This window comes from Poecilia latipinna, unplaced genomic scaffold (assembly GCF_001443285.1).
Source record: "Poecilia latipinna isolate Pla-1442-1.1 unplaced genomic scaffold, P_latipinna-1.0 Scaffold126, whole genome shotgun sequence".
In the NCBI taxonomy this organism is placed as follows: Eukaryota; Metazoa; Chordata; class Actinopteri; order Cyprinodontiformes; family Poeciliidae; genus Poecilia; species Poecilia latipinna.
In genome coordinates, this window is record NW_015112742.1 from 169,159 (window position 1) to 195,991 (window position 26,833).

General features: G+C 41.3%; 3 protein-coding genes across 8 annotated transcripts in view; all 3 read left to right on the top strand.

Moving 5' to 3' along the window:
* The window catches only part of plaa (phospholipase A2-activating protein), an 11,337-nt gene extending 4,222 nt beyond the window's left edge, over positions 1–7,115 (top strand). Inside the window, exons 2-14 of one of the 2 annotated variants that reach the window (XM_015028485.1) lie at positions 332–528; positions 625–725; positions 1,119–1,239; positions 1,939–2,106; positions 2,807–2,942; positions 3,037–3,206; positions 3,302–3,453; positions 3,601–3,820; positions 4,795–4,860; positions 4,946–5,017; positions 5,671–5,778; positions 6,126–6,296; positions 6,423–7,115. In XM_015028485.1, the coding sequence (XP_014883971.1) occupies positions 332–528; positions 625–725; positions 1,119–1,239; positions 1,939–2,106; positions 2,807–2,942; positions 3,037–3,206; positions 3,302–3,453; positions 3,601–3,820; positions 4,795–4,860; positions 4,946–5,017; positions 5,671–5,778; positions 6,126–6,296; positions 6,423–6,991 (2,251 nt within the window). In that variant the 3' untranslated portion in view covers positions 6,992–7,115. The remainder of the gene's footprint in view (positions 1–331; positions 529–624; positions 726–1,118; positions 1,240–1,938; positions 2,107–2,806; positions 2,943–3,036; positions 3,207–3,301; positions 3,454–3,600; positions 3,821–4,794; positions 4,861–4,945; positions 5,018–5,670; positions 5,779–6,125; positions 6,297–6,422) is intronic. The other variant, XM_015028486.1, reaches the window with a different exon arrangement.
* Positions 7,116–8,038: 923 nt separating this feature from the next.
* Positions 8,039–14,884, top strand: haus6 (HAUS augmin-like complex, subunit 6). 2 transcript variants are annotated; one of them, XM_015028489.1, is made up of 16 exons: positions 8,039–8,461; positions 8,870–8,965; positions 9,041–9,119; positions 9,312–9,444; positions 9,541–9,685; positions 10,070–10,132; positions 10,209–10,266; positions 10,662–10,835; positions 11,404–11,600; positions 11,734–11,863; positions 11,962–12,064; positions 12,153–12,210; positions 12,682–12,808; positions 12,886–12,978; positions 13,054–13,183; positions 14,027–14,884. In XM_015028489.1, exons 1-16 carry the CDS (start codon positions 8,355–8,357, stop codon positions 14,626–14,628), a joined length of 2,295 nt encoding a protein of 764 aa, XP_014883975.1. In that variant the 5' UTR covers positions 8,039–8,354; the 3' UTR covers positions 14,629–14,884. The 2 variants fall into 2 exon arrangements, with proteins under 2 accessions (XP_014883975.1, XP_014883973.1); XM_015028487.1 differs by having other exon boundaries at positions 8,040–8,461; positions 12,150–12,210.
* A 1,904-nt stretch (positions 14,885–16,788) lies between these two features.
* Positions 16,789–26,833, top strand: part of dennd4c (DENN/MADD domain containing 4C) — a 42,838-nt gene continuing 32,793 nt past the window's right edge. For 3 of the 4 annotated variants that reach the window (XM_015028490.1, XM_015028492.1, XM_015028493.1), the window contains exon 1: positions 16,789–17,066. The gene's annotated coding sequence lies outside the window, so the exon portion shown is untranslated. The other variant, XM_015028491.1, reaches the window with a different exon arrangement.

The following is a 26,833-nucleotide window of genomic DNA, read 5'->3' on the forward strand; positions in this document are numbered from 1 at the left end:
AAAAAATAAAGAGAAAAAAAAAAATACAAGGGAGTTCTTTGGAATTTGGGGGGTTTTGCGGGGGGGGGGGGGGGGGGGCTTCTGTTGCACTTAAATAAAATCCAGGGGCACCAAATGTTTTCATATCATACATCAGATGGCCAGGGAAAACGTTGTAAATATTTTAAAGAAATGTGAGAACCAGCTTATGTATTCATCCAACAGATCCATGGGTTATCCCCTAGATAACTACTTGCTTACAGAATGAAGATGTGTTATATTTTAGCAATTAATAGTTCTACAATATGATTTATTTATAAATTGTGTCTTTTTTTTGTCACTTTCCTCTCAACAGCCCAGATACAGGATTCTCTGAGATGCATTGTATGTCTGGACACTCAAATTTCGTATCTTGCGTATGCGTCATTGCACCCAGTGAAACGTACCCCCGAGGTCTGTTTGCCACCGGTGGGAATGATAACAACATCTGTGTTTTTACTCTGGACCGGCCGCAGCCCCTCTACACCCTGGAAGGTCACAAAAATACAGGTGAGTTTTCACTAATCTGTTCGCATCAAGAACATTGACAATGCGTGCTGACTTCAAGTTTGTAAGTCAAGTTTATTTATTTTTTTTTTTTTTCAGTTTGCACTTTGTCCTCTGGGAAATTTGGAACGCTTTTGAGTGGCTCCTGGGACACGACGGCCAAAGTCTGGCTCAACGAGAAGTGCATGATGACTTTGCAGGTATGCAAAGTTTTTTTTTTATTTTTTATTTTTTCCAGGTTTCGTTTTTTATTGAAGCACTGAAAACTCAGTCATTCATTGAAAATATTCTGGAAAAACTCAGTTGATTAAAGTTGATTTAGTACTGGGAGAGATATTTTATATCCTTGAAGCAAATACGTTCTTTTTAATTTCCTTTTGATTTGAATATTTAAAACTCTCCCATCTCTGACTAAGTCCTAATTATCCTTGAGTGGCAGATCAGTTTTACCTGATCGAGCTGTTCAATATGTTTTTGTATTGTTATATTAGATGACCCAAAAACAGCCTGCTGAAAGTGTGCTTTGGAAGTGAAAGCTCATATCTCTCTCTCTCTCTCTCTCTCTCTCTCTCTCTCTATCTCTTTATCTACAGGGACACACTGCTGCTGTGTGGGCAGTGACCATCCTACCTGAACAAGGCCTCATGCTTTCAGGATCAGCAGATAAGACCATAAAACTTTGGAAGGCTGGCCGATGTGAGCGAACGTTTACAGGCGAGTCTTTTATCGAGCTACCTTCATCTTTCTTTTACTAGAAAGGTGCATTGTGTGTTTTTTTCTTTTTATTTCACCTCAGAAGCATAGCTGAGCATAAAGTTTTATGAATAATTCAATTTTATATGTAATTAGTGCCGCTGCTTTTTAATTTTTCACATTTTTGGTTGTAAATGAAACATTTCTGAATTATTCTTAGGTTAATTTTCATTTTTTCCTTTGTTTGTGAGGATACACATTTGGCTTTGCTACTGAATCCATTATTTGTTTGTTTTTTATATAGCGAGTTAAATGTTAAGAACATAAAGAGTTTGTAACACTAACTTTCCAAACTGTTCCAGCTGAACCAAATAATGCTAATGTAAGATAAGAAAGGGAATGTAGTTGATAAGTCATTAAAAAAATTAAGGTTTTCAGAAAGCAACTTTTCTATTACGGGATATCACCAAACAATTTGAACAATTTTTCAAAAAATATGCTTAAAAGTGACACATGGAACCACATCAATGAAGAGCACCACAACTTTAAGATATAGTTCCATGAATAAGTACTTAAGTAATAATTCAGTGTATTTTATTTTAACCATGTAATACAGCAACGCAAAGTGGTGCGTAACTATGAAGTGGAAGAAAAACAAAGAGTTTGGTGTGCGCATCGTGGGAGTGTAATGCTTATGAAAGCTTATCTGTTTCACTTTAGGACATGAGGATTGTGTAAGGGGACTTGCAGTCATCAGCAACACAGAGTTCTTATCCTGCAGCAATGACACAAGCATCCGAAGGTGGCAGGTGACGGGCGAATGCATACAGGTCTACTACAGTCACACCAACTACATCTACAGCCTTGCCGTCTTCCCCGATAGTCAAGGTTTGTTCGCTATATCCATGTTTCAGAGATTTGGATCCGTTCACGTGCAAACTGGCCCTGAATTATCATCTCAATTTGAGATTGTTTGGATTAAATTGGATGGTAAAAAGCTATGGAATACTAGGCGATTGCGTCATTTATCCCCATCAAGCAGGAGACAGACGAGCGATCGTCTATGGGGTGGGGGGTTTTCTGGTTCACACAGCAAGATGATTATTTCGATTTTTCACCCGATTCTAATTTCTTACTATCTTAGGAATGCTCCGATTGTCACAATGACACTAAAGATAATTTTAGGAGATGTTTCTGGTATGTGTGGTGTGTTAAAAAAATTCTCTGGTGTGAGATTTCCCATTTCCCATCTGAATGTTTGTGAGTGAAATTTGTCAGTGTGCGGAGTATCGTATCCGCCGTGTGGCTTCACACAAACCTGTTACACCAATGATTTTATTTATCAAATCAAACACTTTAAATCTTGCGATGTGAAAACACAGAACAAAATGCAGTAATTCTGGACGAGGAATGCTTTCTATGGGAAAAAAAACTCAAAGAGAACAGACCAAGTCATTCACATTAAATGTGTTGTCTGTTGCTCTGTCCAGAGAAGTGAAGCAGAGAAAACAGAAAGCCAGGAGCACTTGCTATGAAAATATGTCTTCAGTCTGACACTGAATCTAATGCTGATGTGGTTTCGTCTCAGATTTTATAAGCACAGGAGAGGACAGATCGTTGAGGATATGGAGACAAGGGGAGTGCTGTCAGACCATCCGTTTCCCGGCTCAGTCGGTCTGGTGCTGCTGTGTTCTGCCCAACGGCGACATTGCTGTTGGAGCCAGGTAATGTTAATGGTGTTATCCAATCCACTCTGAATGTTTTTTTTTTTTAATACTTGCTCTTCTGTTTTATTTTCTGCTTCCTCTTTGCCCACAGCGATGGCATTATTCGCATTTTTACGGAAGCCGAGGACCGCATGGCGAGCGCCGAAGACCTCCAGGCCTTTGAGGACGAGCTCTCCAAAGCCACCATAGACCCGAAGACGGGGGATCTCGGAGACATCAAACTGGAAGACCTTCCTGGAAGAGAACACCTAAACGAGCCCGGTAGGAATGTTATTTTTTTATCAGATGGCATCGGTGCATTTTTTTATTTATTTATTTTTTTAACCCATGTTGGATTAACGTTAAATCTATTACAGGGAATCGCGACGGTCAGACGCGTTTGATCAAAGACGGACAGAAGGTGGAGGCGTACCAGTGGAGCGTCAGCGACGGCCGCTGGGTGAAAATCGGGGACGTGGTCGGCGGCTCCAACCAGCAGACCTCTAAGAGCGTCATGTACGAAGGGAAGGTAAGACGACAAGCCGAGCGCTGCCGTCTTGTCAGCGCTCGGCTGACAAGACGAGCGCTTGTCAGCCGAGCGCTCGTCTCGGCTGCCAAAGCAGCTGGCAGCTTTGACTGCCAGAGCTTTGACTGACGAGTCGCCTTCTGGCCTCAGGAGTACGACTATGTCTTCACCATCGACATGAACGAGGAAGGGCCGTCCATGAAGCTGCCTTACAACGTGACCGACGATCCCTGGCTGGTGGCGCACAACTTCCTGCAGAGAAACGACCTCAGCCCCATGTTCCTCGACCAAGTTGCTAACTTCATCATTGAGAACACTAAAGGACACGTGGTGGGTCCTGCTCAGATCGGTGGTGGCGATCCGTTCACAGGTGAGGCAGTTGGGCAGAACTGGAACTCGGCTTCTGTTTCTCAGATTTGAGGGAGTTTTACGTCTAATTTCGGACTTGTTAGCCAATTCCGTTTCGTCTTCAGTAACTATAAAATAGTAAGAAATAAGAGCCACGTTGTTTTTCTTGTTTTTCCTACCTTTAATGGTGCATTTCTTACATTAGAAGCACAGGTGACATCAAAAAACAGCTTTACAGTTATTATAAAACAAAGACAAAACCATCGTGGATCAGACTTTTATAAAGGAGACAACAATATGTGTGTTTTGTCTAGAGAATGTAGATCTTTGCCTTTCCTATAAATCGGGGTTCCTAAAGTGTGGCCCCCCAAACTGCAGCTCAAGAATGATACAAATTTAACCTGTCCAGCCCATGTGGCTGGTGCAAATGGAAACTTTTTATTTGTGATCGGGGAAAAATTATTAAAGATATTTATATATATATAATGGAAAATGTTCAGTACAACACAAAGTGTTTGTCTTTTTATGTCTCAGCTTCAATAATACATACAGCAACGTCTATCTAGAGACTTTGCTACACCCAAATCGGCTTTTGGTTAATTCATTAAACGTGGCTAAATATAGCAAGCGTTTCGAAAGAAAAGTTTTGGATAAAAACAAACAAATGAAACAACTTTATTGGCCTGATTTTAATTTTATTTTCTTCCCCTACAAGAACTTTTGACAAAGCGATTTTGGCACACTTGACAAAAAGTTTGGACATCCCTGCTCTAAGCAGATGTCATTCTAGACTTTTCCATGGTCTGTCATTTTGACTGACGTGGCCAAAAAAGTAGGCTGCGCATAGTTTCATAAATTCAACATAAAACTTTTCATTTTAGGAAATTACACACCAGAATCTATTCTGGTTTTTCGCATGAGGCCCATTGTACTGTACATGTTCACCTTCATGGCTGAGATCTTACCTTTTAAACCGTTTGTGTATTTTTGTGGCAGGAGGATCTCGATACGTTCCTGGCTCGTCTAACGACGGCTCCGGCTTCGGCGCAGATCCTTTCACAGGTCAGACTGTTCCCTGCTGGGCTTTTTCACATTATGAGTGTTACTGGTGAATATGGTTCCACTGCCTTGGTTGCTCTGCTCACAGGCGCTGGGCGCTACATCCCAGGGTCAAGTTCCAACGCCAGCGCTCCTTCAGGTGTGGCAGATCCGTTTACTGGTGAGTTACTCTCTGGATCGACCGTTTGGAATATGAGAAACAATATGAGAAACAAGGGAGCTAAGGAGGTCATAAGCACGCACTAGATGTAAACCTTTTATTTTATATCCAGAAAATCTTTGAGGTTTTCCTTCATTTTAGTTCTTTGGCATATGAATAAACCAAAGCCTGCTTTAGTTTTCTACACATCTTCACCTCTGACCTGTCTGATGTGTTTTCTTTGGTTTTCATGATTTCTTTTTTTTTTTTTTTCCCTTTACTAACTTTTCTTCTCTAACAAACCTCTGGGACTTTCACAGAACACTCAGATTCCTACTGAGATTGAATTGTGAAGTAAATACAATTTGCAGACTTCTGCAGGAAATTAGTTTTCTTCAGAAATGGATTGTATCCAGGGGTTTTAGTGAAAAGGTTGTTGAATTCACACCAAACATTTCGCTGAGAGAAAAAAAAAAAAAGGTTTGTCATTTGTTTGTTGGGTCTGTTACCTTGTTGGAAAAGCTAGCAGACCCATGAAAAACCATGTTGCACAAACTGTTTCATAGCCTCAGTAATCTGAATTTAATTCAGCTTTGGCACAACGTAGGATAAATCAGAAAACTGGTTACAGAGTCGGCTTTTGCACTCACTGGATCCGGCTCTCCGCTCTGCAGGAAAAGGCGCGTACTCCTCAGCAGCCCAGAGACAGACCTCAACTAACATCTACTTCCCTAAAACTGACGGCGTGACCTTTGAGCAAGCCAATGCCCCTCAGATAATCGGTGAGTTGCCTGAATGCAGACGTGAACGTTTTTTCGCTCTTCTCGTTGCCATTCGTCGAGTCAAAACCTAAATCACAGCTGACGTTATTGCCAACGTTGGTATTTTAGAGATTTAAACTCACATTTTTAACTCGCAAGCTAAGATTCCTTATGTTTTTGTTTTTGTCCAGGTGAAATATTGCATGCACTGCTCAGTTTTTAACTTATTTAACGTTTAATCTGCGATCTTATAAAGGCAGAGAGATGAAAATTGACTAAATAAATCTTCAGTCGTGAAAAATCACATTTTGTTTCATAGGAGTAATGATTTCTCTTCCTAATGGTTGTTGTTTTGTCTCTTTCCAAAGCCAAGCTTAAGGAGCTGAATGAAGGGGCCCCTCAGGAGCACAAGCTCTCTGACGACACCATGGGAAGCCTTGAGCAGCTGCTGCTGGTGGTGTGTGGGGCCAACTCACCTGAAACTCCTCCTACCATTCAGCAGATCAGCCTCCTCTGGAAGGTCTCGCATTGGCCTGAAGGTAAAAAGTCTTTTTTTTTTTTTTTTCCTAGTTTGTAGGAATTGATTTATTTTCAATCACAACAAAACAAAACAAAAACACTCTATTCTACTTTGTTTTTCCCTTTTTGTTTTTTGTTTATTGTAGATATTGTGTTCCCTGTCCTGGACATCTTGAGGCTGGCGGTGCGCCACCCGCAGGTCAACGAGAGCCTCTGCGGCGAGGCAGAAGGCGTCCAGCTGTGCAACCACCTGCTGAGCCTGATGAGGCCCGACGGTCGCCCCGCCAACCAGCTGCTGGCGCTGCGCACCCTGTGCAACAGCTTCAGCGGCAGACACGGCCGAGCTCTCCTGGTGTCGCAGCGCGAAGCCGTGCTGTCGCGCGCCGCCGACCTGGCCGCCGTCTTCAACAAGAACATCCACATCGCCCTGGCGACTTTGGTGCTGAACTACGCGGGCTGCTTTCACATTCAGCCTGACCTGGACGCCAAGGCTCAGTGTCTGTCCGTGGCCAGCAGGGCCCTGGAGACGGTACAGGACAAGGAGGCTATATTTAGGCTGCTGGTTGCCTTGGGAACCACGGTGGCCTCGGACCAGACGGCCCAGGACCTGGCGCGCTCCCTGGGCGTCGGCTCTCAGATTTCCAAGTACTCCACTGTGTCGGAGCCGTCGAAGCTGGGCGAGTGTTGCCAGCTGGTTTTAAAAGAACTACAATGATGAGAAGAATTAGAGATAAGAGGAGCACTTCTTTCTGATACTCTGTTCTCCTGATACAGTCTGATTGAGATGGAATTACTACACTTGTATGGGCTGCAATAAAAAAGAGCAAACTTTCTTTATACATTTAGTCTGTGTTTTATTCCTACAGCCTGCCACCTGTTTTTATTTATATAAGAAATATAATATACTTTATAAAGTTCCAATTTGTAAATGATGCTGCTACACTTTAACTTTGACTACACATGCAGGAAGTGCAAGGAAAATACAGTCATATTGGAGCCAAAGTCCTCTGAGTCACCTGAATGTTGAAATGTCACCTTTGTCACCGTCTTCTTTTATAGTACAGTACGCCACTGTGTGTGGGATGGGGGATGGTTAAATGTCTGGTTAATGAGAACTGTTCCCTTTTTTTTTTTTAAGAGATTGTTTTGTAGAATCATGGGGAGTAGAGAGATTGTCTGAGGAATGCACAAAAGATGTGATATTTTCTTAGAAAGTAGAAGTATAGAGAGAATGTTTGAAGTTGCTCTGTGTGTTGGTGAATCAGAACACGATGGGTGCCTGGAGAGGTACAGAACCTATAAGAATTAGTGTCAGAATTACACTGGTGCTTTGTTAAGAAAAAAAAATTGTTTTCAATACTGAATTATTATATTCAGAATAAAGGTTTGAGTTGTACACAATGTCATTGTGAAATTATCCCAGCAAAGTATAAATTAAGATTTTTCCCAAGAAAAATGGATGCTTTTATTTTACAGGCATTGAAAAACAGAAAAAGAATTCTGACTTTAATATAGTATATTAAATATATTAATATTTAACTCAGAATTCTGAATTAGCGTCAAAATTACACACTTATTTTTTTAAAGAAAAAAAACTGCTAATTGTTTTCAGTACCGAAGTATTATTTTCAAAATGTTCATTTTTTTCACGTTTCCATTTAGAAAACGTGAATGAAATATACAATTAATAAAAATTTTATATGTACTAAGGCGGGGGTGGGAAAACTAGATGCTTTATTTTAGAAGCTCTTCCACCACCGGATGTACTTTCAAACAACATCCGGGTAATGATTGAAAAAAAAAATTGGCGGTTTGTGTTCGTGCTGCTGTTCAGTTTTTGCATCTATACGAGAAAGATTGAAACAAATGGCATTCTAGGCGTTGTTTTCAGTGGTTGTGAGCGCTACGGGGGCAAAAATCGATAATGTGCTGGGTTTTATTGTAATTTCGAGTGGATTAAATGTTTTTTTTTTTTTTTACCTCACTTTTAGTTGAGAGTAAACGTTGAAGTCATAGTTAGCTGACACGGTAGCTAGCCCTGGTTTGTGAGTGCTAAAAGAAGACAAAGCAGACCAGTCATGGCCAACCCGAACCCAATGCAGAAGAAAAACGGACAGTACCTGTGGTTTGCTCTCCTCGGTTTGGGATTTCAGCCAGTCAACATCAAACATCTCAACCTTGGACCGTAAGTTTATTATTTTTAGTTGACGACAACCAGGACGCTTTAAGTCGTTGATTTTACTTTGGTTAAAGCTTAGCACATTGCTTAATGATTCGTTAAAACATATTTTATGTTGTGTGTGGTTTGAAATACACTTTGTGATTTCTGAAAACTCAAAATACAAACATACAAACTTTTTTTTTTTGTATGTTGAAAACCTTCGGTGGAGCCCTGTTTGAAACGCTGATCATATATATTTTTTATGTTTTCACAAATTTGTCACTCTTATTTTGATGCAACTTCGAGTTTAACTCGTAAAACTACCTTCGATTTCAAACTAGTCACCGATTAAATAATTTCTTCAAAAACAGAAACGACTCTTTACGTCCTGAAAAGGATGCTAACTCATCTTTAATGTTTCTGGCCGAGCAGGAATATGTTCAACAAACCGAACAAAGAAGCCTTCTACTTGGTAACACGTTTCCTGTTGGAGAAACTCAACCCTGCTCGCTTTCATGAATCGTACAGGTAAAGGTAGAACATATGATCAGTTATTGATGCGCAATAAAAATTCTGTCATATAAAGGATGTACTTTGTTTTAGGCATTGCTGGCCTGTTGTGAATCACAAAGCGGATGCCGAGTTCCGGAAGGTTACTTGCACCTGGCTGCGGGAAATCATGGTAAAATCCATAGTTTAGATATTATATATTAATGCTAATGTTCAAACATTAAAAAAAGGGGGAAAAAAAACAACTTACAATAAATTCTACTTAAAACTTTTTTCTAAAAATTTAATTTAATTAATTTTAGCTCAGCCTTACTTCCTAAAAATGAAGTGATTTCCTTGTTCACATCTGTGTGATTTACTCCAGGATGAAATGGCCAACGCTGGATCTAAAGTGGTGATGTCATTGTTTCTGTCCCCTGGTGGTCCCAAGTTTGTCAGCTTGATGCTGTATTTGGCCACCCATGTGATGCAGCAGGACATGAAAACGTTTGTCACAGGTAGAGCTTACGGAGAACTCTACCATCAGTTAACCCGCTCTCTGCAGCTTATGGTTTCCCTTCCAGTAGAACTACAACTTCCTGTCTCGTTGTCAGATAAGAGTTGGGCTCCTGAGGCCGCAGCCTTGCCCGCATCCACCCCACATATAGCAGTGGAAAGGCTGAATCTCGTGCGCAGCAGGTTTTTGAAAGCCGCAGTGGATCAGGATCGTTTTCTCCATGACTACCAAAGACGAGCTCAGTAAGTTGTTCAACCTCGCATCAGAGAGGTTTCGTCGTTTTTCTCATTTTTGTATTTTTTTTTTCCTTAATCTTTAAATTTGTTTAGTTCTACTTTGTTTCTTTTATCGCCCGTTCAACATAATTTATCAGGTGGAGGTCACTGTGTAGCAGCTGAAGCTGTTTTCAATCGACAAACTCCACCCACATACACTTTTTTTTTTTTTTTTTAACAGCAGCCGTTTCCATTCACCATCAGCAGGCATTGGAAAACAGGAAAACGTCTTCCTGTGTTGTCTTTAAACTGATTTATTTGGATTTAAGGCTTTGACTTGCATTATCTATGCAGGATATGATTGACTGTGTTGTTTTTATGCATGTCTTCTAATTCTGTTTTAAATTTCAGGGCCCTGGTTAAGTCCATGAGAGACCTCAAAGTGGATGGTTCCAAGTACGATCAGCTCCTAAAGTAGGTTGAATTTGTTTCCTTGGAAGTTTCTGCCAGTTGCTCTGCATCACATTAACGAGGGTTTTCTTCCTCTCAGGCGTCACGTTTCTGAAGCTCCCTGGGATGCGGATTCCTTCTCCGAGAAGATTAAAAAGGTACGGGATGTTTTTACACAGGCATGAAGCATGTTGGTGCAGATTCTGCCTTTCTAAATCGGAGCATAATGTTGCCAGGCGTAAAGAGGTGCAGTGATTGTTTTAAAAAAAAAAAAAAAAAAAAAACTTTCCATAAATGGCTGTGAATTTTCTTCTTTTATCACCTTTTTATGTTTGAAGTATATTTTTAGCATTTTAATGTCATTCTGCTGTTTCCTCATCTGTGAATGATTGCATGATTACATCTGTTGAGAATTTCAGTGATGCTTTGTACATTTATTATAATACTTTATAAAACTGTGTTGCGTTTGACTTTGTGAAAAGTTGCATTAAAAGTTGAACCAAAGCTCCACTTGCCCTCTTTTTTTTTTTTTTTTTTTCCCCCCCCCTGTAAGGTTCGTTCTTTGTGGTCAGCCATCGAAGGAATGCTCTCTGCTATCAAGGAGCAGCAAGCGGCGGTGGAAAGCGTTTTGAAAGGGGATGTGGATCAGCACGTCCTGGATGGGACAAACCGAGTCCTCAAGCTTCCTCGTTGTCTGCTGGACAGAATCGAGCGTCTCCCGCATCGGGTGAGAATCGGCATAAACGGGTGGATTTGTGTTTGTTAGCATCATGCCGTTCAGAAGTTTGCAAATTCACTCTGGGATGAATACCTAAATTTTTGACGCAATGATCATTACATTAGGAGGAAACTGGCTGGGTTGCTGGGAGGTGTTGCTACAGGAGGAACCATTAAATGGTTCTTTTAAAGGGAAAATGACCCAGGGCATACCACCACGTTACAATTTTTTTTCTTTTTCTTTCTTTACATTTCTTATGAAAAATTACAGATGGCAGTACTTAATTTCCAGAACTTTTATTTCATACATCCCTTCTGGGAGTCGACCTGAATTGCTACAGGTCGACTCCAACTAAATACTCCAACTGGTTGGGCTGGCATCACTGAACTACTGAAGAAATGCAGATTTTCCAAAAATCTTCAAAACAGAAAATTCAATTTGATGGAAATTGATAAACTTCCGTGCTTATAGTTTCAGTATTCCAGTGTTGGATTTGTTTCGTCCTCTGTTCTACTTATATTGTGTAAAAGTGCTCTAATTAAAAAAAAAAAAAAAAAATCTCATCTCTGCCTCCCAGTTAACTTCAGGCAGTGTGTATGAGGCGGGCCAGCTGAACCTCCTGTGTGTGATGGAGTTGTTGAATCACGCGCTGCAGCTCCTGAAGGAGGAGCGGAGTCGGGTCTCTCCTGCTGCAGAGCCCCCGCCCGCTGCACGCCGCCTTCAGGAACATTTCCACCAGATGTCCCGGGTGTTGCAGGACCTGCACCTCATCAGGTCATCACTGTTGACTCAATTGGAAAGCACTTAAGTCGGCTTCTGTTTTTAATGTGCTCTATAAAAGTCACCAAAGTTTTTTGTCCTCCTTCTGTATCTGAAAGTCGGGCATTCTGCTGTGTCATTTCTTCAGGCAGAAACTTTCCAAAGAGGAAATTCCAGAAGTCAGGAGTGCCATCACGGAGCTTCAGGCCGAATGGGACCAGAGGTGGATGCAAACTCTGAAGGAAAAACCTCTTGTGTCTTTCCTGAATGAAGATCCTGTGAGTTGACCCTCCAGACTCTTGACAGGATTAATTTAGCATTTTTATCCAGTTCCACATCACCCTGCAGCTGGATCTTTATTTATGTTTTCTTTTAGGCTCTCGGTTTCCTTTCACCGATGGCTCCGTTGTCTTTTGAACCGGCTCCTGAGGCTTCTTACAGCCACAGCATCTTTTCTCAGTTTCCTGCAAAATTTCTTGGTGAGCAGAGTTGGAATACTTCTCCAAATCAGTGTTTTTTTTTTTTTTTTTTTTTATTCATTTATTTTTAATTGCTTGATTTCAGAAGATGAGCCTGCAGAGATGGAGTCGACAGAAGATGTGAAAAGACATCTTGACGTCAGAAGGTAAGCCGGCCGAGCGGCTGCCGATGGGAGGCGGATACCTGGACAGACCCGAGCGGTGGTCTGTCCGTCACTAGCCCTCCCCAGAGCATCCCTGCTTTCTGATGACCGCGGCGAATTGAGAGAAATCGCCACGGACAGATACGGAGCAGACACTCTGACATGTTTTTTTATTATTATCTAATCAGTCCTAATTACTCTTTTTTAAATCTTGAAGACTAGCTTTTTAATGTGGTACAGAATATCCGGCTCGACTAAAAACCGATTAAACAAAACGAACATGCGCTGCTTCCAGAATTGTTCACGCCTTAAACATTACGTTTTAGAAGACGATCAAAATGTAGACGCTTGATCATTGTTGCTCTCCAGCTGCCTCGTTGCACCAGGTTAACTTTACCTCAGCTGGAATGCATGATTTATGGAAATTGGTGAAATTCTTGAGCACAGTATATTTAAAAGTTATACCTTTCTTAGTTGCTCTGAACGTCCCGTCGTCCCTCAAGTATCGAGGGCAAACGCATCTCTGGATTGGCTTTTTGACACGCCGCCATCACCACCGCAAAAGCCTTCAGCTGTCCCGTCGTCGCCGTCGCCGCCTCGGGTAAGTGCTGCTTAAAAACCCCATTTTCTTGCCTTTAGTCTGTGTGTTTTCATTAAGTCTTTCATCATTCACTCCAGGCCAACGTTTGCAAGACAACCCATCAGAAGGTGGCGCCACTGAAGACAAAAACTGAGATTTTAGACTTGGAGCATGAAAACCTGGCTGATCAGGTACGTACGGATGGCTGCTGTCAGAAATGATTACAGGATCATTTTTAGTAATGCTGTCCAAACGTTTCTCATCAGTTTGCAGACGCTGTAACTACGACCAGTCCTCCTGAGGCTGGAGCGAGGGGCTTGGAGGGTCTCCTCAAGACCCTTCAGAGGGATCCCTTCGCTGCTAGGAAGCAGCTGCCGCGCACACCGGAGAGCTTGAGTGAGTTAAAACGTCTCCACTCCTCCTGATCTCTGGTTGCAATATGAAATGTTAAAGAGTTTGACGTATTCGCCTGGGATTTGTGTGACAAACCAAATATAAAGTAGGGAAATTGATACTTTAAAGGTCTTAAATTTAGTTATAGGTCTGGACTTTGACTAGACCAGGGGAACCACAGGTGACCCCTTCACTTCTTACAAAATAGGAGAATGGGTTTTTGATTTGGCATCCAACAAGAATTCCCCCCCCCAGAGTTTTTCCATATGTACTGATGCAAAATCTGCTTTTAACTTCAACAGCCTTTAAAAAGTAACTAGCTTCGTACTATGCTGACCTATCAAAGGCTCGCATCATTTTCTTTTTTAGAATTTCTTGTGTAATTTTTCTAAAACCTGGAAATTCAGTCACTTTAGTTTAATTCGTATTAATTTTTATGCATTAATTTTTTTTCTAAATATGTAGGAAAAAAATTCTACATATTTAGAATTTTTATTTTTTTTTGCATTTCTAGGTGAGTTTGATTTTGTAGGTTTCGGGACAAAAAGTGGCTCTTTAAATGGAAAAGCTTTCTGACCCTTGGACTAGGCCATTCTAACATATGAATGTGCTCTACAACAAACTATTCCATGGTTTGGGCTGCTGTCAGCTGAACCTCTGCCTCAGGTCTTTGGCTGTCAGATTGTTCTAACTTTGTCCCTGCTGAAGGAAGGCACAGCATGATGCTGCCACCTCCTGTGGTTCATTCACTGTCATGAAATCTTGTAATATGGCAAACTGTCTTGATAACACGTTCTCTTTAAATATTCACTCAAATGTTTGTCCTTGTACTTTTTCTTTTTGAAGTAATGAATGTGAAAAGCTCCTGGAGAAAAGCCGTAGAAGAGGACGAAGCTAAAAAAGCGTCCTGGTCGGCCGAGCTGCAGGACAGCATAACGGACCGACTCAGTCCTGTCGGCCGGCTGCGGGACGCGGTCCCCGACGCTCCCGCCCAGACGCACGCAGATCAGAGCAGCTCCTCTTTCTGCAAACGGCTCGTCTTCCCAAAGTCTCCTCCCCTCTGGGACACCTTGAACGCCGAGGCCCACGACAGCCCGAGCGGCACCGGCAGCAGCGCCATTCAGTTCAGCCTCGACCACGAAACCCTGCCCGAAATGCCGAGCTGCGACAGCCTGGACCTCGAGGACGAGGCTGTGGCTCTGACGAGCGACGAAGACGAAGAGGCGCTCGTCCTCGCCTCAAAGACGAAGCTAAAGCAGACCTCGCTGACCTCACCGGATTACAAGACGTCTCGCGCGGAGGACGGCTGGTTGGCTGAACCTGCAGCATCAGATGGGAAACGCGACAAGGTGTTTTCTCTGGACTCTCCGGATTCGCCGCCAGCGAAACAAGAATACAGCCTGCCGACTCTGATCACCTTCTCCCCGATAGATGACATGAAATGTTAGCTGCACTTAAGAGAAGCCTCCTTGTTCCCTTTTAAAGTTTGGACTCTCAATTCTAATTTGTGTTGTACTTGAAATATGTAATTAATGTATATAACTGTAATAATGAATCGTCTGTTGCACTCTGGCGCAGCTCTAATTTGAGCTGAGTTAATAATCCATGAACTGGTTCAATAAACAGATTGGTTAGTTTATAACTTCTAACCTGTAGCTCAATGTGGAGGAAAATGTGAATAAAGTAAACTGTGCAAATTTAAAACCTGTGTTGAACTAATTTCATTGAAGCTTTGCAAAAAACAAACAAAAAAAATCTTATTGAACTGAAGTTCATTTTAGTTGGGAGGCTGAAACACCTGTGAGCAAATCAGTGAAGGCCTGGATATTTTCATACTAACCCTCTTAAATTAAAGTTTAAATCAAAGGCAACTTTAAGGAGCCGTGACACTTGTTCCTCTTGCAGTTCCCCCCTTTGGAAGATGGGGGGCGTGAGAAGCTGTAGAAACAAGGTGGCGTATTAAAAAGTCAAGGTGGCGCAAAAGCCCGAGAGAAAACGGGAAGTGCATATTACCCATTCGTCTCGCCTTGGATTTTAACTTTAAGCGAAAGTTACTGCTACTGTGTAAATTAAAAGCGTTCCATTTTTACCCCGCGAGAGATAAAACACAACTGAATTTTTTTTTTTTTTTTTTTTTTTACAGTTTTTAGACTGGCTGTTTAAATGAGTATAGAATAATTCTCTAAAACGCTACAATATATCCTTGTCCCACAGTGGGGAAGTTTGTGTGTAACAGCAGGAGCGACGATCAACATGTTCACACAAAAGTATAAAAATCATAAAACGAAATTAGCATGGTTTACAGTAAAGACAACATAAAATACTACAGTTAACAAAAATGGCATATTCCGATCCAAGCAATATGCAACTGGGTATTAAAGAACAAAAAAATAATAATAAATGCATTAAAAGACAATTTACAATATGTGAAACAAAACTGCAGTTGAAATGTGTTCAGCACGTAGACAGCAAGGAAATTATTCAGAATTAATCCTTTAAATTCAGAGCAAAATATGAGAAACAGATAAGCAGAAGTCAAAACTCATCATAGGCATGAGTTCTTCAGTTTCATTTTTTATTTTTTAGTCATTTCTTTCCTTGGTTAAAATGGTTATGCAACCGGTAATATTTGATTAAATGACCCTTTCAGGTTTCACCGTGATGAGCTCTTTCCTTTTACTAGCAAGCTAAACGGTCCCACAGCATGACAGGTGTACCACCTTTTTTGACAGCACAGTGTTGTAATGTTTAAAAGCCTCACTGATTTCTCCAGAAAAGCCCAGTTTTTGTCTTGTCTGACTATAAAACTTTTTCTCTACAGGGAGTTACATATTTGGAGCAGCAGTTTCTGTTCTTGGTCAGCACCTTGTCAATTATAGCAATGCCACCACCCTTGTTTCGCTCTGAACACTCGCCAGTGTTTCAGCAGTTTACAGTGAAACTTGGTGGTTAACTTGTTCCTGAAAACTGAAGCAAATTTCCCTTTTCCTCAGGGAAAAGGTTTGGCGTTCTTACAGTGCAGGCCTTCCCAAAGTGGTTACAAATCTGAACAACAAAGAGTCAAGATCAGCTGAGGTAAGCCTACAACTATACAGCTATAATTTTGTCGTCTTATACTTTAATAACATAAAGTTGCCTAATTTTTAAAGTGCAATCAGTAATACTTTTATAACAAATTTATGTCAGTAATGATTTCTTGGTTAATGTCAAGTTGTCATAACAAAGACATTTTGAATAATGTCAACTTTGTATTAAAAGTGTCATAATTTACCGAATGACGCTTTATGACAACAGTCATAAACATTCATGAAGGCTTATTCATGTTCATGACAGGTGTTTATGACAATGTCATGTCAGTCTTATTCAACCCCCTTCAAATAAAGTGTTACCGCATAAACTAATAAAGACTGTTTAAAATAAATTGTGCACTATTTGTTTGGTGATTCAGAAGAAATCCCCCTCCCGATGAAAACGTTTGAATTTTATTTTGAAAAGAACTTCCGGAAGCACCCAGTCGTAGGCACGCCGGCTTAGTAACAGTTTTGGCAAGTAGCCCGTGTCAGTTAAAGCGGGGACAGGCTGTGGCCGCTCCTCTTCGCTGGGCGGTTCCAGGCTGAAAGAGAGAGAGAAAGAGAGAGAGGGGCGTTTAGGAAGAAAGATCGCCTACAAAACTATCAGCGCAGCCACAAAACATGGCGCCTACCTCCGCCGACAACTTCAGATGAAAGTGTGAGGAGAAGTGGCCTGCAAACTTTGATAGGAGTACAAGAAGCAGCGGCGGCTTCTCTCTGCGCACAAAGTCCTCGTCGAAACGGAATACATAAAGCGGTGAAACAGCAAGTTGCCTACATGTCAACATAGTCTCCTGTTGCAGCGTAAACAGCTGGTGAGTTCTCACGTTTTACAATATGGCGCAACTATTGACTAAACGGAGTAAATTGCAGGGATTATAAATGGTGACGGAAGTATTTTAAGGAGACTGTTGGTGCTTGTCGGTCGACTTCGGGTGTTGCGTCTCCACTTTTCACCGCGGAAAGAGAGACAGGCAGAGCCACGTATCTCCGCTCAGGAGGAAACTGGCTTTGTTTTGGCCGCGGCGGTGTGCGCTTCCTGCATCGGCGTTGACCTAGTTATGGGTTCGGATGCAACAGTTGGGAACCCAGGAGCCCTTCCTCCTCCTCCTCCTCCTTCTTCTCGGGCCCTCCTTGACGCCTGATAATCTGCCTGTCTGAACCTCCGCAGGTGTCTGCTCTCAGGCGCGATTCCACTCTGAACTTCCTGCTTGAATTTTGATACAACCTTGTGTAACTTATCATTGGGAAGGTGTTGATGTTTAACTATGATGGGAGCTGTGCACATGATGAGGAACTGTTAACTTCCTTTTGAAGTGAGCGACTAGCTTTAATCCAGGTAATTATCACTCTTTGTGCTGCTCTATCGGACTCCTGGCTAAAGGTTATCTTGCCCGAATAGATGCTGACGCTGACCTATAAAAGCTTGAATTTATTGTTGTTGTTGTTGTTTTTTTTTCTTAATCGATTACTAAAATTATACCAATAAGGTCAACCCCGGTAATATTTGGATACATGGTTCTTAGTCTGTTGCAAAGAACCACTTTTTGTTGCCATCAAGATGTGCTTGGCATAATTCTGACTTCCTAACCATATGCCCAGATAGAAATGTAAAGAGTGGCAAAAGCAAATGAGGTGGATTAGCTGGACGTGTTTCTACTAATAATGTCTCTGCTGCTCGGATATTGAGCCAGTCATGAATCTGTCACACAACAACCTGAGGCTTCCTCAGGTTTACTGGAACACTGACTGCTACCTGAGCATCACCATCCGCGATAACTCTGTCATGATGAGTTGTGACAATATTTAATTTCCCTTTGGGATAAGTAAAGTATTTTTTAAATTAATTTAAAACTCCACAGTTAATGATGTCCATGCTGACAAGTCTGCGCTTCTCATATGGTTTGATGATGCATATAGTTCATGTAATCATGCGAGTTTGGGAAGCTTTTGTTCTCAACTGTGACTGTGTGGGAGAATAATGAGGGCATTTGCTATTAAACCCAGAACCAAGGTGCCTGGGCTCTTGAGTTTATGCCAGCCGGCATGAGTGGAAGCCCCAAGGGTAGATTCCTTCTTGATCCTCCCCATCGTAGCGTCGGTGATTCATGTGTGTGTGTGTGTGCGCCACTTCCTGGTGTATTGTGCAATAAGCATTCCTGGTTTTCTGAATGTGTCGTGCTTTGGCACCTGAGGTTGCTGCAGGAATCCTGACAGGATAGTCGTGGAGTGTGAGAAACGTTGAACTCGGAGAGCAAATGCCACGTAGAAACACACGGGCGCGCGCGCACACACACACAGCAATAACTTCTCAGCTCGACAGGGGATGGAAAAGAGGAGTGGACAGACGTAGGGATGGTTGTGCTGCGTCGCTCTGCCACAGGCTGCAGGTGGAAAGTGGGTCATGGCTGCGCTGTGGCTTTGTGTACATTGAACTTGCACTTTGTCACTGCCGCCGCTTGTCCTAAGCCTCTGTCAGGTGACTAAGGAAATGAAGTGGGCTGGATAATGGAGCAGCGGGAGCAAGGAGAAGAAGAAGTAGTTGCCAAGGAAGAAGTCAAATATGGATCTTAATGAGTGAGAGTGTCGCCTCAGGTAGTTATTGCGGAAGAATGAGATGCAAATTCGAATTTCAAGTGGTTGGCTTTGAATTTTGGCTCACATTTCAGTTGCTTTAGTCAGATCTCAATTATTATCCCTCAAATGGCATAAACCATCCACAGCAATTCTCGCATCCACCTGCAGATCTTTTGGTACGGAAGTCTAAATGTACACCTATAAGTTTTAAAAAGTATATCTTTCCCAAACCACTGAGTTTAAGGCCAAATTAGCTCCTACAGATTTAAAGGAGAAGAAGAGCTATGCTCAGAAAGAGACCACAGAATGGGGAGTTAAATGTTGCTTTTACTGCTCTGCATGTTTTTTTGTTTTTTTTTAAACCAAGAAAGCATGTGCTTGAACAGGGACTTTCAGACCATTCACTACAATAATGGTTTCATTATTACACCCACTTGCACCTTAACTTCCTTGCAAGAAAACAAAAAGAAACAAAACCAAACTCCCGATTTGATTCAATGAATGATTCATTTCTCAAGTAATCGAATTTATCTCGATGCGTTTCACTGTTTTGAAATGTTAAGCACTCATTTTTCATTGTGGAAAGATGAGTTTAATCAGTTCTTTTTCTTTCATTCAGCTGTTCAAAACCAAGTAGATTTAATATATATATATATATATATATATATATATATATATATATATATATATATAAAATGCAGCTCACGTTAACAAATATTCCAATTCATTATGCGTTCCATATTTTATTATGTTAAAACCACAAAACTCAGAGCAGTTTTTTTTGTTTTTTATTTGATAAACAAAACAAAGTGGCACAGAATTGTCCAGTTCATAATTAAATGGTTTTTAGGGTGACTCAGTCAGACTGGGTGAAGAATCTTCAAGCCTTTCCAGGTATCTTGAATTATATTACTTTATATATGAAGTGTTCTCACAGCTTAATGGTTTTGCATGTAGGCCAGAAAGTTCAGCGTGGGTCTCATCTGATCTTGTGGGAAAACTGCAAGCAGGACGTCTGACTATCTTTCAGTTTTGGCTTTAATTTTATTTACAGTTGCAGCTTCTCTAGAGTCACAAATCGCCTCCTCTGCTGCCTCTGATTACTGCTGGTATTATTGCAGACAGCCTTGTTTTCCACTGACTAGGCGCTGCGATCCATTGTTAATAGAAATCAGTGACAGGTCTCTGCCTCCGTCTTCCACCTTCAGCCCCTGACGACAGTCGAATGTAGCCAGTTCAGTTTTTTTGGGATTGGAAAGAAGAAGCATCTGACCACAGAAGCAGGTTGTCTGATCCTGCAAATCCACGTCGACTCTAATCTGAAACTGCAAGCTACAATTAAGAGTCAGGATGTTATTAACCGAGCATGGGAACCTGAAGCCGTATGTTATGGGTGTACGCAAGAAATAAAAGTGATTCAGCGCTGAAACCAGTTTGACGTGCAGTGTTGCCAAACACGGAGAACCTGACCAGGTCCCACGTGGTTCACGGTGTTGCCGATCCAGGGTCGTGATGGACACCAAATCGGTCGTTTTCTCTGAAACCAAACAATTCCTGACCTCCTGAATTTGCTTCAGACTTTGTAATGTTTTGTGCTCTTTGATTTTGAAGCACAGTTGTAAATGCCTTGTTAACTGTTGGGTAATGAGTTGAGCATCGAGATTCTTCGGGGTTGAAGAATCAGTTGCACAGCCCGGCAACTGGGACTGTGCTGCTGAAGGAGTTCACTGATCATTCACTGCCAAAACACCAAATACTACCCAGTGTTGTTGGTCCAGTTTCTGCTGAAGGAGTTCACTGATCAAGCCAGATATTTAACTGATATTGCAGTGAGTTTGTTATAGCTTGTTGCTGCTTTTATGCAAGTTTATCAGATGAGTTATTTCTTGGTGGTTGCTTAGAAACGGTTTGTAATTATTGATGGCCTGACTTGAAAATGGGAACATCTGATATTTACTGATGTTGTATGTATTTCCTTACCCTTTGGACACTGAAAAAAAAAAAAAAAAAAAAAAAAGCAACCACAGCATTGATATTGCTTCTCTGTTCCACTTGAACGCCCCACAGTCCTGAGCTGCATCACTTTTTCAGTCACGTGACCAGACAAATAGCACATGACCAGCCCCTTCCCCCTTCCTGAAACACGTCAACACAAACAACAACAAGATGGAAACCATGCACTTTTTCCCCTTTTTTTTTTTTTTTTTTTTTTTTTCTGAATTCTACATTTTTTGTTCTAATCATTTTTTTGTCAGTTCAAAAAGTTTGTAACTATGGAATGAATTAAACAATTGGACATATATACAATAGCCAAGGATGTACGCATTTACTGTTTACTCAAGTTTCACAAATATAGCAAAGTGCTGCGGTTCAGCAGAACACTGAATTATTACAAGGCATTTAAAACCATTTAATCATCATATTTGCAAAACAATCATGTTTTTTCACCTTTTAGGGAACATCTCCCTTTAAAAATACTTTGGCGATAAACTCGACACCAAGTATGTGACACACCCCCCCCCCCCTCAGACAGTAAATCCTTGCGCTCACTTCCATAAAATGGTCAGGACTTTTATTTCTCCCATCTGTAGTATCATCCACCTGCTCCCACACACTTACTCTTTTTTTTTCTTTTTTTTTTCTCTGCACTGCCTCAATAGAAATGAAAGTTTGCTTCTTCGTGTGGCGCGAGAAAACCTTCAGCAACCTCTCGCCTCTCTTCTGCCGATTTATTGAAACGATCAAGAGTTAGCAGGTGTCGCTAACCGCTGCTGCCGGCTTGTGTTTTCTCCAGGCTTCTGACTCTTCAGTATAATAAGTGTTTGTTGCATGTGGCCGATGCCGGTTTCGAAGCAGAAATGTTTGCAGCAGTTGAATAATAGTAAACTCACTATTGTGTTTAGTGACAATGTTCACCTGTTTCAACTTCGAGTTGAGTACGTCTCCCCTGATATTTGCTTCTGTGATATGCTCTAGTAATTCAGCACTTTGAAGAAAGAGGAATTTGACAGCTCTTCAAATTGCTAGTGTGTTCGATTATTGCTTTAAGCGGCAAATCTTTATATCTCTCTTCCAGAAATATGAACAAACGTCTTGCTACTTTGTGCTTCTCGCATTCCCCACGTCTGTGAAGTACTGAGGTCTGCTGTTTGCAGCCCGTACGGATGAGCTGTTTGACTCTAGGATCCTTCAGGAGGTTTTATCATCTGATTCTGTTACCCTTAAATGATTAAACAGATTACAGATTTGATGCCACCGTGGAGGTTTTGTGTTCCTGCCGTGCCTGAAACGGTCCAGTGCATCCTAATACATATTAACTTGAGACAGACGGCGTCTAGCCAGACATCACCGAGGTGGATCTTGTGATCTAGAGAAAGAAAACAAGCTTTTAGCTAAGCGGTTTCCCTCCTTCCGCGGCCCCTGCAGCGTTGTTTCGCTTGTTTTCTGGCCGAGCTGGAAGAAGTGAAGTTGGCTTGTCGGTTTCTCCTGCTCGCAGTGGAAAGAATGCTCTCTGTCTGCTGTAGCTGCTCTGCTCGGCGCTGCAGCTCCTGGTGCATTGTTGCTCCACTTCAAAAGGTTATATTTACCAGCAAACTTCAGCCAGCGAGTTGGACTCGGCTCTGGCCTTGTGTAGTCATGTGCGGCCTACCTGGAGGCGTCGACTGTTGATATAAATCATCAAATGCTTCAAGTGCGTCATTTTCTGCTTCAGAAACCACACCTAGTCATGAAACACGTGCCTCTGCAGTTCATCCATGCATCGACGATGATTGGCTTTTGAGAACCTGCACTCAGCTTTGGAGCTATTATTAAATAAAAATACCGTTGGACTAAAGTATGGACCAGGAAACTCGTGGCAGACGGGAGCAAAAAGTTCTGGCAAAGTTTCTTAAATGTTTGTCGTACCGCAGAAATGACAGACACTTTTTGTACGAACTTGTAAATGCTTAACATTTCTTTAAATTGCAATTATATTTGGGACGTGAAGAGAAGACAATCCATGGTTTTCAAAAAGTGTGTCTTTACTCTGACACCACTAAATAAAATCCAGCGCAATTGGAGTCAAAGTCACTTGGCTATCTGTATGAATCCAGCTGTTCGCTAAAGGTTTATTGGACGTCAATGAAGAAACGGCGTTGTGAAGACCAAGCAGACAGGTCAGGGTTTATGGTGCAGAACCTGCAGCTTAAAACGATGTCCGAGGCTGATGACGTCTTAATGGACACTGTTCGATCCATCATCTGAAATTAGAGCAGCTAAGATGGGCCGCGCCACTCTGGAGGAGCTGCAGATCCTTCTAGGAGGATCTTATGCAGGGCATTAGTGACGCACAACTAATGGCATTTATGGAAGAGCGGAAAGATTCAGATCAATGCTGAAAGAAAACCAAAGTCAGTGACAAACCATGAAGACAACACGGCAAATGTGTGGCGGACGGAAGGTTCTGTGGCCAGGTGAGACCACACTGCAACCTTTTTTTTTTTGGCACAAACGTCATACACACACACACACACACACACACACACACACACACACACACACACACACACAGAGAGAAACATAGCGGAGAAGCTTTTCTTTAGCAGGGGTATGAAGACTTTTTTTGTAAGGCATTTAAATTCCTAACATGCATTATTATCCATTTATCTATGTTTTAACACAGATATCTTGTTGACTACTTCTAATTGCAAAAAAAAAAGAAATATACAAATATGTGGTTTAAATAGTTGCCAGGGTTTAAAAAAAAAAAAAAAAAAAACAGAGATAAAGACCTGCTGTGCATTACAAGTTTTCTGCTGTTTGCAGAAACATTTTTTTCCCCTCAGCTCTGCAGAATGTTGATGTTTTTAACTGATAATGTATGCATATCATTCAACTTTATCCCGAGCCGTATAAAGTTTTGCTGTGTCTTAATGCAAAAAGAGTTTGCATTAAGACACAGCAAACTCTTTTTGTCTTACTAAGGCTGTCTGTTGTGCCTTAGTAACATGTTTAGTTATTAGTTTATTTCACGTTTCTGGTACATCTACAGCTTCTGGTTGTTCTGTTTTTCCACCAAGGTGGAGCTTCGCTTCGTCTGTGGTATCTGGGTTTTGCCATCTTGGCAGCTTGCACTGAGTCTGGCCACCGCTGCCAACACCATATTGTGTTGACAGGTGGCAGGGAGCGCCACTTTGTTCTCCAGATCCTGTAAAGACCAAAGCTACAAAGTGCCACTTGAAGTAGACCGTGTGTTTACACACCATCTCGTCCTGGAACCAGTTTTTGGCTGCATATTTATGGATGGAGCAACCTGTCTGCAGCATAATTACAGCATCTGCTGTAAATTTCTTTTTAAATGCCTTTTTATTTTCCTATTCGCTGTTATCTTCAGCAGCTGTGTTAGGGGAAAAGCTGTGATCAGATGTGCATGCCAGAGCTCGTGCAGAAATAACGTAAACAACGCAGCGTCATCCGTTGTCCGGCGTTGCACGCTCGCTTGTGCACAGAGGGAGCCTCTTTCACGCCTGGGGAACGAGCCTCCAGACTCTTTTGTGTGAAACAGATGAGATCATCCTGGGGCAGACCGTGAGGGGATGCAGCACGAGCTTACTCCAGATATATAAAAGCAAACAATGACATAAAAAAAAGTAATATTTTTAAATGCAGTTTTTTAAATGTAAGCATGTAAGGATGAGTCTCATTTTAAAGATGGCTCCCCGATTGCTTTTCCTACCCTGAGGGTTTGCAGGGTCATTTCTCTCTTTATCTTATAACCATTGGACAAATGAAATTGCGTTTCTTGAGGTTCAGAAAGACACTAGAATAGAAAACTGAGCAATTCAGCGAATGCAAAAGGCATAATTTTAACACTAGTTCAGATTCTCAGCAGTTTCAGAAAGTTTACGGAGAACGTCACCAAGGTCATTGAGTTTTGTGCCGCTTCTTGTTTCAAACACGCAATTTTTCTGTTTTTGTTTAAAAAAAAAAAAAATTACATAGTTTAACAAAAATCTTATCCTTAATTCTTAAAAAAAAACCTTAGTCCAAATTAATTATATAAACCTATGTTGTTGTAACCATGTGTTCTTGTATCATAACTGTAAAGTTCAAGTTTATTTGGGCGGCACATTTCAGCAACAAGACGGTTCAAACTGGACAAACCAGTTTGTTCATATTTTTTTTTTTTTTTTTACAATGTATGCTAGGGTATTTATTTTGCCAGTTACATATTTTTTTAAGGATTGATGGAAATGAATAATTTAAAACAAAGAGAAAGAAAGAGAACCTGGGTAGAAGTAGAAATTAAATGACGTTCTCCGCCACGCTCCTTGAACAATTCCAAAACATCTTGGACAGACGGTTTGGTCACTCCTACGACTCCTACAACTGTACCAGTTCCTTATTTCTGTGCTGAAAAGCTGTTTATACTGGAAGTCGTCATTCATTTTATGTTGAAGCCTCCCATTACAACCTCTCTGGTTTTATCTTAAGATACACAGATGAGCCTCCTCCAAATGGGGTTTTTGTTTTACTGAGCAGGCTGGAGCTTAAGTGCTTTTTCTTTTGAGGGTTTTTTCTGCCATTTGAGTTTTCTACAAATTTGAATAATGAATTTTAAGACACATCTTGGACATGTATTTGGATTATTTGTTCAGATATTTAGATGTCAACAAAGCAGTTAAATGTTGACTTCTTGATGGGGCTTTCAGGGTTTCCCACGGTGTATTATAAGCCTGGCGGGCCACCAAGCTTTACTGGTGCCCCCACCAGACTTGGCATTGTTCATTTATTTTAGTTTTTTTTTAATTGTTCCCTTTTTTTAAGACTTCATATGTATTAATCTTCTAGTCTCCCAATAACGCATAACAGTCAAGTGATATTTTGAAATTTCCTTTTAACTTTAAACATTTAACTCAAGAACATGACGGCCGACTGCCGTAGCGTCCCGAGCACCAGAGTTGGCAAGTTTTCTGGGGTTTTATAGCATCTCTTGGCTTCAGCTGACGGAGATGACGCCTAGCTCTTGCGAAGCAATAAAGAAAACTTGAATGATCTGGGAATAATTGCTTAAAATAATTTCTTAAAGAGAATAAACACTGCCTTTACAGTCTTTACAGCCTGTGTTTTCCGGTTCTATATTTACAGCCTGACGACTGTAAAAATACCTCATGGAAATCCTTAGTGAGCTTTTGGATCCAAACTTTTGAAAACAGATTGACTGGACAAGTACGATGTTTTCACATGAAACATTTGTCTGATTTCTGTAAATAAATATGCATGCATCCATTTTTGATTACCAGTTTTTCCATATAATTGATAATAAAATGATCACCGTCTCAAAACATCCTCGTGGAGAACCACATAAATCAAGCTTATCATTGTGGTGCTGTGGCAAACGCAGTAGCATTAGCAATTAATTTACTTCAATATCGAGGAAGATTACCGGCGAGCGTTGGCTTCAGTGAAAGCAGCATAGTGTGTTGGTTTGTCATCGTGACCCTGCAACACTGAACGCAGCCCAGACAAAGGGGTGACACTCGATCATCAGGACTCAGCAGCTCCACAGGAACAGGTTTTCAGACGGCCAAGGAGGAGCACAGCACCACCTTTCAGCCTTCAGAGGCAGCGGCTCAAGTTACAACACAGACATTTATATCCAGGAAATGTAACGTGCTAGCTTGACTCAGTTGTTTTTCCCCTTTTTTTTTTTTTTTTTGAAATCTTGAAAGTGACTTTTTATGTTTGGGTTTACTTCTGTTTACAATCCATTTTTAAAGCTTTTAAGTCTCAATTCCCCTTCCATTTCTGGGAACCTCCGTGGGTTTATTTGTTCCCTGCACATTAAAGTGGATAGTTAAAGGAAGCCATGTCTACCATTTTATTTATTACACCTCTACAGCGGCAATCTATAAGTGTGTCTAAATGTCCTTGGAGTCTGAGAGCAGACTGCTGGGAACGTCAGCTACGCTCAGGGTAAACTTTGAGATCGATTTCCTGATGTAGGGTAACACTACTCTGCTCC